Source organism: Arachis ipaensis, chromosome B01 (genome assembly GCF_000816755.2).
Source record: "Arachis ipaensis cultivar K30076 chromosome B01, Araip1.1, whole genome shotgun sequence".
Classification (NCBI taxonomy): Eukaryota; Viridiplantae; Streptophyta; class Magnoliopsida; order Fabales; family Fabaceae; genus Arachis; species Arachis ipaensis.
The window spans coordinates 9,380,062-9,395,498 of NC_029785.2; the positions used below are offsets into that span (position 1 = coordinate 9,380,062).

General features: G+C 36.0%; 1 protein-coding gene and 1 long non-coding RNA gene across 2 annotated transcripts; both read right to left on the reverse strand.

Moving 5' to 3' along the window:
• On the reverse strand, positions 5,243–5,725 carry LOC110263624. The gene is made up of 2 exons (XR_002349551.1): positions 5,490–5,725; positions 5,243–5,411 (listed from the first exon to the last, which is right to left on the reverse strand). It is a non-coding gene; the product is annotated as an uncharacterized LOC110263624 (long non-coding RNA).
• LOC107623792 (glycerophosphodiester phosphodiesterase GDPDL4) lies at positions 6,604–15,437 on the reverse strand. Its single transcript, XM_016326196.2, has 9 exons — positions 15,221–15,437; positions 13,242–13,535; positions 12,059–12,174; positions 11,474–11,975; positions 10,525–10,563; positions 10,128–10,412; positions 9,643–9,788; positions 7,525–8,011; positions 6,604–7,372 (listed from the first exon to the last, which is right to left on the reverse strand). The coding sequence occupies exons 1-9, from the start codon at positions 15,330–15,332 to the stop codon at positions 7,071–7,073; spliced, it is 2,283 nt and encodes a 760-aa protein (XP_016181682.1). The 5' UTR covers positions 15,333–15,437; the 3' UTR covers positions 6,604–7,070.

The following is a 15,437-nucleotide window of genomic DNA, read 5'->3' on the forward strand; positions in this document are numbered from 1 at the left end:
GTTTAATAAATGTATTGATATGATATATATTTAAAGAAAGAAAAATTAATTACTGACGTGGAAAATATAATCCACGTGTCGTGTTTTAATTTGTCTATATTTTTATTATATCGATATCTATAAATTTATCATCGTACCAAAACAAACACCTTTTATTTATTGTTATACGATCTCGTTACATTACCAACAGTATATCTGCCAACTTCTGCCAACTCTTATTTATAACTGTGTTTTATAAAAGTGTCTTCGTGGATGTGTCTAATAAAAATGTCTTTTTTTTGTTGTGTTTAATAGAAGAGTCTTTATAGATATATTTTCTGGATGTGTCTCTTTATATATGTATTTAAAATATAATAATTAATTATTGTTGGCAATAAGTTGGCAGATAATATATTAGTACCCTATACTTTTCTAATGTTATAATGTATGGTAATACTTAAGAATTAAGATATTGAATGCTAATAACCGTTGTTATCATCACTATGAGGTATTTTGAATGCTAATAACCATGGAAAATTTTGCTTTCTTGACTAGATAGACAGACCACAATCGAAAGAAGGTATGGATATATGATTATGCTTGCAATTTTGCATACACCAATGGTGAAAGATTGATCAAAACGGTAAATTTGTAATAACCTCTCTATGTGATCTATGATGTGTGTAATATTTGTATTAGTTTTTGCTACAGCTTATGAGAGATTGATTAGCAAAAATATCTTACACGCACTATGTTAAACTTGATATATGATGTATTAAAATAATCTAATAGGGCTCATCTAAGAGTATATCTTTATATATATATAGTATAAATCTAATAAAATTATGGGTTAAGTATGATTTTGATCTTTAATATAGAGGTCAAAAATTTATTTTATTTTTGGCCTTTTTTCGCTACAAAATGGTCCTGAAGGTTCCAGTTTGTTTTAAAATCGTCATTTGTGCCAAAAAATAAATTTTAAAGACAAGTTTGCCCTTGTTGGTTTATTTCCCTTCATGTCATTCCCGTGAAATCATTTCACCTTCCTCAAATAAGTCAGTCTTTGAGAAAACAATCGGTCTCTGAAATGTTTGTATCAAACCCTATGAAAGCGTTCCTATGAGAACGATCTAGGCTAGTGGTTGAAGGCCGTTCATTGTTGGTAGTTCGAGTGAGGTTGTTGAAGACCTTCTTGCATTGGTCACTTGCCTTCGTTGTTGCAGATAGCCCTTTTTGAGGTAAGCTTTTTATCCATGCAATGTTACCTTCGTTTATGCATCTAACTGGTGTAGGGTTTAATCTAGGCTGCGTGAACCTCTGTACAAGGCTAGGTTGTTTTTGTTTTCCTTGTTATTTGGTTTAGTAACGTATTGTGTTGAATAATAGGGTTGTTTGAGTAGAAGATGGTGCTCTTTAACACGAGGGTGCATCATGGGGTGCATTCGGATATGAGAACGGTGTCTTGAAGTATTTGAAGGGTCAAGCAACAGTCATCGAAGACATTGACGGCGATCGGCGGTCTATGTTTGAGGCATACGAGAAGCTGAGGCAGTTTGGATACTTGAAGTCCACCATCGCAGCGTTATGGTACAAAGATCCAAATGCGGATGATTCTGAGAGTAACTTGAAGTTGTTGAAAGGTGACTCGTATGCAATTGAGATGTGCAACATAGCCGAGTTGAGGGGCTTCGTTAACTTATTTGTGGTGCATGAGGTTGGAGATGCCGATGGATTTTCGGAAGTTGGTTATATTGATGTGGGGGGAGATACTGGGAGCTTCGAAAGTGAAGAACCTAATGGTGGTGGTCTTGAGATAGTGGTATTTGAAGGAGACCAAAAGAAGACTGATGTTGTTGGCGATACGGTGGAAACCGAATGTCAAAATAAGGGTGTTGGAGAGGAGTTAGGCTAGGAAGGACAGATTGGAGGCGGTGATCATGAAAGTAGTAGTGAATACAGTGATGACCTAACATACTTTCCATCTAATGACGAGGGAGATAGTGCCAAAGACATCCACTTCACTGACAGTGAGGAGAAGTATGACTATGATAGTGGATTTGGTGAAGAAAATTATGTGCCAAAGGACTCTATTGTGGACAAGGGTAAGAGGGTTGTGACAAGTGATTTGGAGGATGAGGAAGCAGCAAATAGTGATGACTTGGAGAACGATCACATGATTGGAGGACATGACTTGGTGGCTGATGATGCAGAGGAGGATGCTGATTGTGAAGGGCTAAGGTTTCCAGTCCATAAACCTGAAAAAGACATGAGAAACTACAATTGGAAGGTGGGAACACTTTATGAATCTAGGCAACAATTTAAGGACATCGTGGCAGCCTATGCAGTTCAGAAAACTAGGACTATTAAGTTTAAGAAGTGTGACTTGGTAAGGGTCCGGACTGTTTGTCAAAAAGACTGTCCCTTTTGGCTGTATGCACACAGGGTTGGAGAGGAATCAACATGACAGCTAAGAAGCATGAATTTGCAACATACCTGCATGCAGACACACAGGGTTGGAATAATACATTCCAAATGGCTAGGCAACTAGTTTAAGAAGAAAGTGGAATCCAATCCAAGAATCAAGGTAAAAGATCTCGTGGCAAAGGCACACAAAAAGTGGAATCTGACCGTGACTAGGGCAATTGAAACGAAGACCAAGCAAGAGGCATTGAGCCAAATCCAGGGTGCATTTAGGGAGCAATACAAGAGGATTAACTATTACTGTGGTGAGCTACTAAGAACAAATCCAATACCATCAGTGTACCTGAAAGTGATTCGATCCCCATATTTTACTCAGGAGAGACAGAATCCAAATTTAATGAATTACTGTGTCTTTCAAAGATTGTATGTCTACTTTGATGCATGCAAGAAAAGCTTCCAGCACTGCAAACCGTTTATTAGATTAGACAGATGCTTCTTAAAAACTCCTCAAGGAGGACAACTGTTGACTGCAATTGGAAGAGACCCAAATGAGCAGATTCTTCCAATTGCTTATGCAGTTGTGGAAGGCGAGACAAAGGACTCTTGAGTCTGGTTTCTGCGTCATCTTGCCAAGGATTTAGGTCCAGAGAAGATTGGAAAATACACATTTATGTTTGATCAGCAGAAGGTAATGTTACATTTTACACTAAGCTTGTGCTTAAACAAATATAGGTAAGCCTAAATGAAATAATGATTTATGTGCTAATCAAATTCATGCTCACATTCTGGTCATAGGGTTTATTGCCGGCATTTGAAGAGATTATACCAAGGGTGGACAACAGATTCTACGTCAGGCATCTCTATAACAATTTCAGGAAGAAATTTTTGGGTTTAGAGTTGAAGAAAAGAATATGGAGGTGTGCTAAGGTAAGTCATTGGAAGGATTGGGAGAAGGAAATGAAATGTCTGCGAGTTGTCAATGAGGGGGCATTTTGACATCTGAAGGGCATTCCACCCAGGTTTTGGTCCCGTTTCAGGTTTACTTTTCATTCAAAATGTGACACCCTTGTTAATAATATGAGTGAAAGTTTCAATACTGTCATAGTAGAGGAAAGAGAAAAACCTATTATTACCATGTTAGAAGATATTAGGGTGTATCTGATGATTAGATGGGTTGCCAATAGAGATAGGATTCACACTTATCAGGAAAACATTATGCCACTAATTAGGAAGAAATTGAAGAAACGGGCAAGCTTAGCTAGGGACTGGAGGCCATACTGGTTAGCTGATAGTAAATATGAGGTTATGTGTGGATTGGATAAATTTGTTGTGGATCTGGCTGCTGCTGAGTGTTCTTGCAGGAAGTGGCAAATGAGTGGCATTCCATGTCCTCATGCCATCAGCTGCATCAGCTTTAAAGGACTTGATTTGGAGTCCTATGTGGACGATTGCTATAAGAAGGATGCTTACCTGAAGTGCTACCAGGAGGTGATACACCCTGTTAATGGACCGGATCTATGGGAGAGAACTCAGTATGATGATGTCATGCCACCTCCCTATAGGAGGCCAAGCCACAGACATGTGAAGAAGAGAAAACGAGGGCCTGCAGATAAGGAGAACAGAAGCTAGAATCACCTATCACAGAGGGGTCAAATTCAAAGATGCTCCAACTGTGGTGCAGTGGGACACAAAAAGGGGCTGTACAAAGCCTAAAAAGAAGGTATGTAACATTATGTTCTAGGGTTTACTTCATATTATGCTTTCTATTTATTTCACTACTTGGTTATGTATATAACTCTCTGTATAATTGTCATTTCCTTGATAGGCCTAAACCTCAACACAACAAGAAGGGGGAGCTAAAAAAAGAGGGAAGAAGGATACATCCAAGCTGGCCCTTGGTCAAACAGTTCGAATAGGAAGAAAGAGAAATATTTCAGCATCACTACCCAACCTTCCAGCAACTCAGCCCAAGAAACCAGTAGCTAAGCCCAAGAAACCAGTACCTCAGCCCAAGAATGTATCCACTCAGCCCATCACTCAAGCCCAGTCCATTCCAAAAGCACCTTCAACCCAATCATTGGCCAAGAACAAGGGTGCAACAGCAGCAACCTTCTTTAGCAAGAAACCGTCACTGAGCCAGCCATCTGAGAGGAAGATGTATTTTCTATCATCCAAAGTGGTGCAGCACATGTTCCTCTACAAAAGCTGAAGTTGATGGCCAAATTACCTCCAAGTCAATGGGGGACTCTTTAGATATTGCTTGTTATGCTCTTTTGTTATCAATGTCTTATTGATATGGAAACAAAGTTTAGTTTTAGAACAATGCTTTATAAACACTAGTTTGATGTCTGTATTTTGGTATTAGGTGTTTCAGCACACTTTGTTGAGTACTATTTTTTGTTTCAGTGGCATGACATCCATTGTAATCTATGTTATCCTCTTAGACTTATGGAAACCAACATCTGATTTGTGTTTGTTTTAACTTCTCTTCAATTGAAACAAGCCATTAGGTCAATACTGAATTCATAAATCTCATTCATGCGTATTGTACTTTACTGCACTTCTTTATTAAGATTGCCAATTAAAACATCACACCTGATACACCATTAACCAGGTTCATATCAGATACTCCATTAAACATCACTTTCATTCATTAATTCAAACAGGTTCACACATGATACACCATTAAACCATTGTAACATCACAAATTATCCTCAAACTTTAACCCTACAACACAACAAATATCCTAAAGTTCCCTAGCTAAATCATCTATAATTTAGGTGCATTCCATATGGTTGCTTTAACTTATATAGATTCTGCAGCAATAAGAACAAAAACCCAATCCAACCAACAATCCCTAATGTAGCAACAATCTTAAGCTTCCGTTCAACATCCTTCAATCTTGATTTTAAGTTTGTAATCTTCCTCTTGGTTCTTGCAATTTCAATCTCCTGCTGAGCTCCTCCAAGTTCCGGATTTGCCCAACGGAAAAAATCACAACCATCCTAAACCTGATAAAAGCCAAAAAGATAGATGAAAAACCCCCAAATTCACAGACCCAGAATCGAAAACGAGGAAGAACAACATACCTCATAGTATACGCAGCCCCAAAATTTTCGTCCCAGCTTACGTGGATGAAATTCACAAAATTGGCATCTTGCCATATCCGCATAGCAACTCCTTCGCATGTGAACGAAATCGTGCAGCTCTTGAACTCTGGGAAGCCATGGACGCTGTTTGTTGAACCCTAGCACTACTGCACTCCGTTGAGCTTCCGAAGAAGACGCTCGTGTTGTCCACTCCACACACTGCACCCTTATTTAGTTTCATTATTTATCTATTTATTGTTTTCTTTATTATTATTATTATTATTATTATTATTAATTAATTAATTAATTAATATTAGAGTAAAATATACTTTTTGTCCCTAAAGTTTGGCAAAAGTTTCAAAAATACCCTTAAGTTTTATTTCGTTTCAATTTTATTTCAAAAGTTTTCGATTTGCATCAAATATACCCTTAATGGCTAAATTTTCAAAAAATTTAAAACCAATCTAACAATAATGCATGAAAATTATGCTTGATTTGCTTGTGTTGAAGGTTGTTCTTATGAAATTGTTGTTGAATTAGTCTTAAATTTTTTGAAAAATTAGCCATCATGGGTATATTTGATGCAAATCGAAAATTTTTGAGACAAAATTAAAACAAAATAAAACTTAAAGGTATTTTTAAAATTTTTGTCAAATTTCAGGGACAAAAAGTATACTTTACCCTTAATATTATATTTGTTAAAAAGGGTGTAATGGAGACTAATGAACTAAGGGGTCTCGAACGATTTTAAAACAAACTGAAACCTTTAGGACCATTTTGTAGCGAAAAAAAAGCCGAAAACAAAATAAATTTTCAGCCTCTACGTTAGGGACCAAAATCGTACTTAACCCTAAAATTATCGATATAATATTATGCTACAATCTATAATATTAGGTTCTCTTGACGCATGATGTACCAATTCATCATTGCAATGTCCTTGATTAGAATACTCATTGAATTAAAAATATACCCGAGGATCAACAATTATGTTAGATGACATGATGAAAACCATCATTCTCCCCACCATATGAAGTGTTACCATGATTATATGGTTTTCTACTAAAGAAGTATTTGCTAATGTAAATAGCGGGGGATCAAAAAAGAGAGTAGAAAATCATCTAATATTTTAACAGCTAGGAAGCTAATAATAATTTCCAGAAAACACAATTTGGACATGATGCCATGCTTGTTTATCTGACGACAAACACAATCCATAAATATATAATAATGGTTACAACTTACAGCAGAAGATACAAAAGGCTCACCTAAAAAGATATGTACCCCTCATGATGGTCCATAGAATTAAACCAGGAAGAATAGATTGAGGAACTGGGAATGCACATAACTAGTGCTACAACAGTTAAGGGAAAGAATTTACTACTAGAAAAATAATTCTGGATTACTCATATGGGGTCTGAATTCTGAAGTCAAAACAGCTTCATGCTACTTAATCCAGAAAGAGATGGGCAAAAACTAGGGGCTATAATAACAAGCACAATCAGCTCTTTCTTCTTCTTTTCTTCCCTTTTTTTTCCCTCAATTTTTGTTTTGTTTGATTTTTCGTGGGAAGTTGCTCAAACCTCAAAGCAGAAGACAAGCTACAAGCACAGCCAAAGGGGACAAAAGGAAGGAGATGGTGACCTTAACCTGCGCATTTTTCGGTGACTGAGCTGCTGAATTGTTTCCAGCAGAAGATCCAGATGGTGTTGGTGATGGGGAAGCAGAAGGCAAAGGTGGTTCTTTCACTTCAGATTCTTTCAGAGGAGGGAGTGGAGCTGAAGCCGGTGGCAAGTAATCTTTGGTAACAGCTTGTAGAAGACCACCTATTTGAACAGGTAGCATGTAAACAGGCATGTTGTCACCCATAGTCAAGCATTTGTTTCCTGCAATAGGAAGAAGAATAAATCATATCAGTATATCAAATATGAGATTTTGCAGAGCTGAATTTTACACCTATGAAACTGGACCAGTACATAACATGGAACATTGGATCCGCTAGTTCCAAGAAAAAGAAACATGTTTTATATGAACTTACTTCTGTATCTGTCAGCTGTTTTTGGGAAATCTGTGATGACTCCATCAACTAATCCTTCCTGAACAAATGTATTGATTTCCACAGTTGGATCCGAGAAGAAATCCCATGCCTGAGATACGAACTCATTGCTAAATGTTTGTGCATAGACGGAGAGATTGGCATGATGGAGAGTTGTTACAATATTCGTAGAGACAGTAAGGAAGAGATCAGAATTGGTAGGATACACAGATTTCTTCTGGAGAACTACAGAATTTGCAAAGCTTTTGATGTCGTTTACTGCCGAAACAACAGCATCACCAACTAGCTCATCGATTTCGTAGACACGTTCATAATTTGTTTTCCCTTTAAATTTCATTAGTACAGAACTATTGGTGGACTGAATCATAACCCTTGGGGCCCCAGTTTTATCATAACCAGCTTTGCTCAAAGTGTTCATGACAGCATCAGTCACACTCAAATCTTCTTTCTCTGCAAGATAGGCAGCATTCTGACAAAAGTAGAGAACAGCATAATGTTAGCAGACTTTAAGTTTCTACTTGGATGCTAATTGAACAAAGTAATGCAAGACAATTTTCATCTTTTCCTGTTCTTATTTCCCTCACAGCTTCACATCTTTTAAAGCAATACAGTGCAATATGTAAAATTGATTATTAAATTAATAGGTGAAAGTTCTCATCTCTCAGTTTCTCACTTTCTCTATTGATGTACTGATACTAAAACGGAAAACTATAACTATGAACATAATTGAAATGGCATCTCTTAAAATTTCAATCAGCAATGCTTTTAATTATCCAAATTTTAGCACAATTACCAATTGAGGAACAACAATAATAAGACAGAAAGCATTTCTCTAAGATTTCACTTGAAATATTATTTGAACATGAATGTGACAATTTTGTATTTTCTGTTCTCTTACTGTGGCATGAATAAACCAATCCAATCTCCAAGACATAATCCTATTTAAATCTGTCTACCTTTGCCATTTAAGAGTCAAAAAGCTATTTGCAAAATAACTGAATCATATATTCTTGTGAATATCTTAGAAGTGATGCTTGAGACTTATGGATGTGAACTATTCTTCCCTTCCTTTATCCCTTTCATAAGATATTCTCTTAACTAGACACCTTAATTGAAGAGTGAGTAACTGTAAACTGTTCTCCTATTAACCCCAAAAGTTGCCGTTTGCAGGTAAAGAAAAGCACCCTTAACCACATGTAACTTCTTAGGAATGGAAATCCTGCATAAAATATTTAGCAACTTCTATATGTTTGGAGAAAACATCTACTAAACACACACACCGTGGGAGAAAAGCTACTTTGACTAACATTATTTCTCATCAAGGAATCTTGAAAAGGCTTACATAAACACACATCATCCAGGCACTTCATGTGTGATCCATTCATGTAAGAATCCAATATTTGGTCATATGTTATGTAATTACAGAACATAGTAAAGACCGCATTTACATTGATTTTGCGTTTACAAAATTACCAATTGCAACATCATTCGCGTACTTGAGATGTTGCCCCTCATTTTTGCCATAATAAGTAGAACTGTAAATAAAACAATGGTTACCTTTTAGTGTTTGATATTTATTTGATCTCATTTAATGATGTTTTTCTATAGTGCATGCCTATAGCAACAAGGGAAAAAAACATCTGTGGTTGCATTTGATGCTAGTCAGATCTACTTCTATAATTTTGATCTCATTTTTATCCAATTCATTAGACATTTGGAAGATAGGGAGTCTTGGAGCAACGGTTGAGTTGTCTCCATGTGACCTCAAGGTCATGGGTTCAAGCTGTGGAAACAGCCATTGATATAATTATCAGGTTAAACTACGTATATTACACCCTTTGGGTGCGGCCCATCCTCGGACCCTGCGTTACGTGGGATACTTGTGCACCAGGCTGCCCTTTTATTACACATTTGGAAGTAGTTTCAAAATATTAGCAACAATTTTTTACTCTCTTCTCAGTGCACTTTGGTGTGTACAAGGATGATACTGAGGTCACTCGTTAATCATAAGATCCATCACAATGTTGAAATGATTTAGCAGATATGACCAGGTAATGGAATGAGCTGTAAACAGAAATTGCAGGCATGAGCATAACGTACCTCAATGATGATCACGACACTCGATAGGGAAGTCTTGTTTCTGGCCAAGTCCAAGAAATCTGACAGACTTAAAAAGTTGATATTGCTCTTGTCATATTTTGGGTTCCGGAATAATTTGAATTTAGAATAAGGGCTTGATATTGAGGCTGCAAGAAAAATAAAAGAAAGAAAAACACTAATATCATATACTTGTCCACAAAAATTAAATATATCCACAGCAGGCAATGGACAACAAAAACAAATAAGGAGAGTCTTTTTAGTAGCTATAAAAAGAACTTAAGATGAGTAACAGGCTTGCAGCAAGATTCGATATGGCCCATGCAGCCTTAAAGCATGCCTTATAAGACATATCTGTAACATTACAGAATATTTAAGTCTTTTTTTTTCTTCTTAAAGTATGATATGTTTGTTTTGAGTTTATATATACCTCTTTCTATATGAATCCTCACTAAATTGAATAAAGCATATCTGACTATTTGACTTACGGGTCAAGGTTTGTATATCTTCCCATGTCAAGCTAAAGGTAAATATGCCACTGCCAGATTTGATCTCTGGAATAGACTTGGCAAGACGAGCGAACCGTGTTTGAGCGACTGTTGTGCTCTCTATAAGATCAGCAGAGCTTAAGCAAAACGGTGTTCCATCCTTTGACATTTGAACAGGACAGTCAATGACATCTGCCCCATCCGATATAGCCTTTTCATATGCCTTGTTGGTGCAACCGGGATAATCTCCGCTTGCTCCACATTTTGAAATGACTGTGGTGTTAACTGAAGAATGGGCAAAATGGGAGAAGTAAATCATCAATGATGGAACAGCAAGGAAAAAGGGTAATGAAAAATATAAGAATACATGTCAATGAAGCATAAGATAGAAATGTACTTGTCTTTTTAGCATTGGCGCCTAGGAGAGCAAAGCAGCCTGCTCACAAAAGAAGATAATTCAGTACATACTCAAATAGAGGTCGAGTGAGAAGTGCTTAAGTGCGGAATCCACATACAACTTAAATCAATTATATACAAATTTTGGGCGCAGAAACGTAGTAAAACAACAAGACAGAATTTCAACATGGGGAAATGATGAACAGCAAGAACTCGAGCAAAACATAAAGATTTCTGTTCCTCTTTATTTCTGTTAATGCGGCATGGAAAATGAACATAATGATGATTTTGCAATGTTTGCTTAAAGTATGCAGTTGAAACCTGCCTAAAGGAGTGTAGTCTAAATTGAATGTTGAGTCAAAGATTGAAGAAGAAGAAAGTTAATAAAAATTCTACTAGTGTTATTTCTTTGAATTGCACATGATAATATGATATAAATCTCAGTTGGATCATCTTGGAATCTGCCGATGTATATAGACCGATAAAATATATCCATACCAATTATTTTATGCTTAAGGTAAACCAGGTTATAGAGGAATCAATATTAAGGAAGCTGTCTCTGAATTCCGCCATCATACATCATGAGGCATGGTGATCACATTATAAATCCTAGGTCCTAGGCTTAACGGATGCATGGACATTCAGACAATAAAAAATTTGATAAATTAAAAATGCATGAAATGAAATTTCAATTGCTACACTGTCCAAGAAAAAATGATAGAATTTAGCCAGAATTTTCCAAAGCCGAAGGGTGATTTATAGATAAGTCAAAGTCACAGGCACCACTCATCTATCAAATAGTCAATCAGATGACAACTCATTCAGCCAAAAATATTTTAACATATGCAACATCTCAGTGGAAAAAATATTAGGTAAACAAGATTTGATCAGTTCAAAGGCATTATATGTATGCAAGGCGACACAACAAAAATGATGAAGACACAACTCACCTACAGCTTCAGCTGGTGTTATGGGGAAGTCAGACAACACACCATCAACAGAGAAGTCTCCATTGTCAATGAATTGGAGGTACTCTGCTAGAGGGTCATAACTGTAATTAAAGGCAGACGGAACATCATTCACAAAATTCGATGCAAACACTTCCAGCCCCGCTTTATGTGCATCAGCAACCAAAGAGGTATGAGGTTGTAGATAAAGGTTTCCGTCTACAGGCCATATGTAATCCTTGGGAACAAGAATTCCCGAAGCAAATGTCTTGATAAATGTTAGATTCTTTAAGTAAGAACCATAAGTCTGATTGGTCGATGGATCTACAACATCTTTATCCATAAACCTGAAGACCAGTTTTGTAGTCTTTGCATTAAAGCGCGAAACTATACCTCTCAGAAAACCAGCTTCAGGTGATGAGATATAACTGACAATAACTCTTTTAGAAACAGTAAGTACAAAGTTTCTCATGCTCAAATTGTGCTGTGTATAGAATGCATCATGCTGCAAAATGTCAATTATACAAAACTTAGTTTCAGGACTAACACCCAGACAGAATGACAAAAGTGTACTATGCCTCAATTTACCTGAATATTCAACCACAGGGCCGGTGGCTTTGTTTCTTTAACTAACTCGTCGACAGTTAAAATAGAAAACAGATTACCATCAAAGTCGTTAGTTCTGGAGTAAACTCCTTGAACCACTGTCCAGAAACCAAAACAATTGTCAGCAATATATATGCATCTATCTATCTATAAATATTATATGAATAGTCAACACTCCATAAAGCAAGCGAAGAGAGCAAGAAGTTCAACAACAGCTGATCAGGAAAACTGATTTAATTATGCTGGCGCAACACAACACAGCATCTAAGTGACACAATTTAATTAATGATCACTGCCTGAATCTTTAGTAATTGTTTTGAAGAACAAAGTCAAAAATACCAATTTATTAATAATTACTGTACAACTCATTTCAGCTCAAGCTTGTCAAAAAATCAGCTATTGCTACATATCCTTGACCCATGTCCCATACTCCCATACCTAAAGTATAATGAGAAGATATAACTTTACACATAAGCCTAAGCGTCTAGAAAATTTCAATCACCAAGAAACAATATCCCCTTCTAGCCTTTTTTTCAAGGAAGACATTAATGGTCATGTACCAGTTATAACTAGGAGACATGTCTTGTTACAGTTTGTTCCACTTTGCATAGGTTAGTTTTTCAATAATTTGATAATATGATTACCAAGTACACTATAGGTTTAGCTTATGAGGTGTTTCATTTGGATTTAATAGCAAGTTACTAAACTAATAAGGCAATAAGTTTTCTATCTCATAGGTAAAGTCTAGAATTGTTCCTCCCTCTACATGGTGTACTCTAGGATAACTAAAGGCTAAAAGAGTTTGAAAGTGGAGATACAATAGCCTAGTTTCTGAATGTTTTCAGCACTATCTTCAAGGTCCTGAAGTCCAATAATCCCAAATCTTCCTAAGTTTGTTCTTCTTCACTTCGTTCCACCATAATCTGAAGTGTTGGCTATGGCAATTTTCAAAAATATCATAAATTGAAATCTCGTAAAAACTTCCCAGAGTTACATGCTTATATCGATTAAAGACCACTATATCTTGCAACCTCACATCATCAATCAATTAACATCTTCCCTGCTTGATCTACTAGATCTTAACATTAGTAACTAAATAGAAGGGTATGACTTCAAATTAGTATATCAATTATTAAGAATCGAATTAATATTTAAAGTTACTTACAAAAAACACTGGCAAGATCCTTGAGATTGTAATCCACAGAAAAGTATCCACGGACTGGTGCACCGTTAACTAGGTAGGTTTGACTTTTGTTTTGAAAAGCTTGAGCAATGTTTGTAGCATTATCAAGTTTGATATCCGGAATGCAAATCCCAAATGAATCTTTTGTTAGTTGAACATCACACCATGCAATGTAATTATTCCCGGATGTTTGTCCTACCAGACTATAGGCTGCATAGCTGGAATCAGGAAACACTCCCGAAAAACCACCACGTGCTATGACCACTGGTGGACTTCCTGCAATATAACAGTACAAGTAAGTTGCAAGAAACAAACTACAGAATTGAAATTTCTACTATGCTGGTGGGCAGAGCTGCCAGATCCCACCCACCATATCTACCTACCACTTCTCAATTTGTGAAGTTCTTTCCATTGCTTACTAAATTGGATCTTTTATCCATAGAAAAAAGTATCTAGCATATCTCTATCTCTTCATTTTTTTTTTTTACTTCTATATTCTATATTCTATGAAGTTTTTTTGTTTGCCACAGCTGATAAAAATCGTAGTTTTGAACGATATATATGTACAAAGCCTTTTTTTCTATAATGAAGATAGTCGCACGTAATGACAGATCATATGGCCATATTATTAGAAGCTTCGGGTAAAAACGGATTTCGTTCGAGTGCCCAAAACTAATATTCTAAAACTTTTGTATGTTCTCCGTTACTTGTGTGAATAAGGTCTATGTTATAAAGTATATAACTTCGATCATTGGGATCGATTTCCAGTCGACAGCTTATTTTTTGCCGATCATTTATGATTATGTTACGAATTTCTCTTGTTTTTTCTCTCTTAATTTGGTTACTCATAATTTTTCTGTTATTAATTTATATATAGGCGTAGGCCAATCTGGGTTGAAAATCCTGAATTGTAAATTTTGCAAAATGTGTCCCAGAAAATTAATCTGATAGAAAACAGGATACAAACTTCATAAGTTTTGATTAATCCCATGCAAAGTAAAGTAAATTGATCCATTTTCAATTACACCAACTTCTTTCCCGAACCATCACTTCCCTACTCAACTCAAGAAAGCATCAAACCTACGATGCACACATATTCCAAAATGAGGAGTGCTAGGGAGCTAGCAGATTTTGTGATTTGTAGCCATCAATTAGCCATCAATAGAGTTTTTAATGATGTAAGATTACATCTAATAGTGTGAGATTACTCACTTTTCTTTTGATGGTTAAGTGCTGGCCAAATTCTAATAAAAGTGCTGGTTCTCTAGACTTTCTCTTCCAAAATTGATGGCGTATTCGTATTATATACATTTATATCAACTATCCCACTATATACATCAAAATTCAGTGACTCAAAAAATTCAGTATTAACACACTAATTTTTTCCTTAATAAATTTTTTTACAATCTTATCCTTGTCAAAATAATCACTAAAAATAGCAAACATTTACCCCCCCCCCCTATCTCTCTCTGAAGATTTGATTGTAACAGTTATAGTTATAATTTTTTTTTTTTACTATAATTTTGTAACATTTTATAACTTTGCAATACATCTTTCTGCATAAGCATCTTTTCTTACCCAAAAAAAGAAATCTATCTTATTTGCACATTTATGACATCCAACTACTATTTTGTAAGCACCATCAAGCGCTACAAAATCTCAGCTTCAATTGTTAAATATCCGTTTTTCCCGCACCAAAATGAAAAAGTAAAAATAAATTGAGAAATAATTAAAAAAAAGGAAAATCGTATTCATGAATTGAACAGATCCTCGTTTCGGTAACCGAACAAACACAGTAACACCTTCCCAACAAAGCTCAAAAATGTTGCTACAAATTAACATTTCGATTTTCGAGTAAGCTAAGCTAAGGTAACTCTCTAAACAGCACCAAGAACACGTGCGTCTTCAGCTTAATTTCTTAAATTAAAAGAAAAAAAAAGTAGTGAAAGAGAGAGACTCACCGGTGAGTGTCTTCCATGCGTTTGTTTTAGATCCCTGAGCAGAAGCCAGAGCAAACAATGAGCAAAAGAGAAGCAGAGAGAGCGCGTGATCAACGGCGCGTGGCTTCCACATTCCGACGAATTTTCAGTCTCCGATTAAGTCCCGGCCGCACTAGCCGGAATTTAAAAACTAAAAAAAAAATATTATATATATAAAACAAAAAACAACACAAAATGA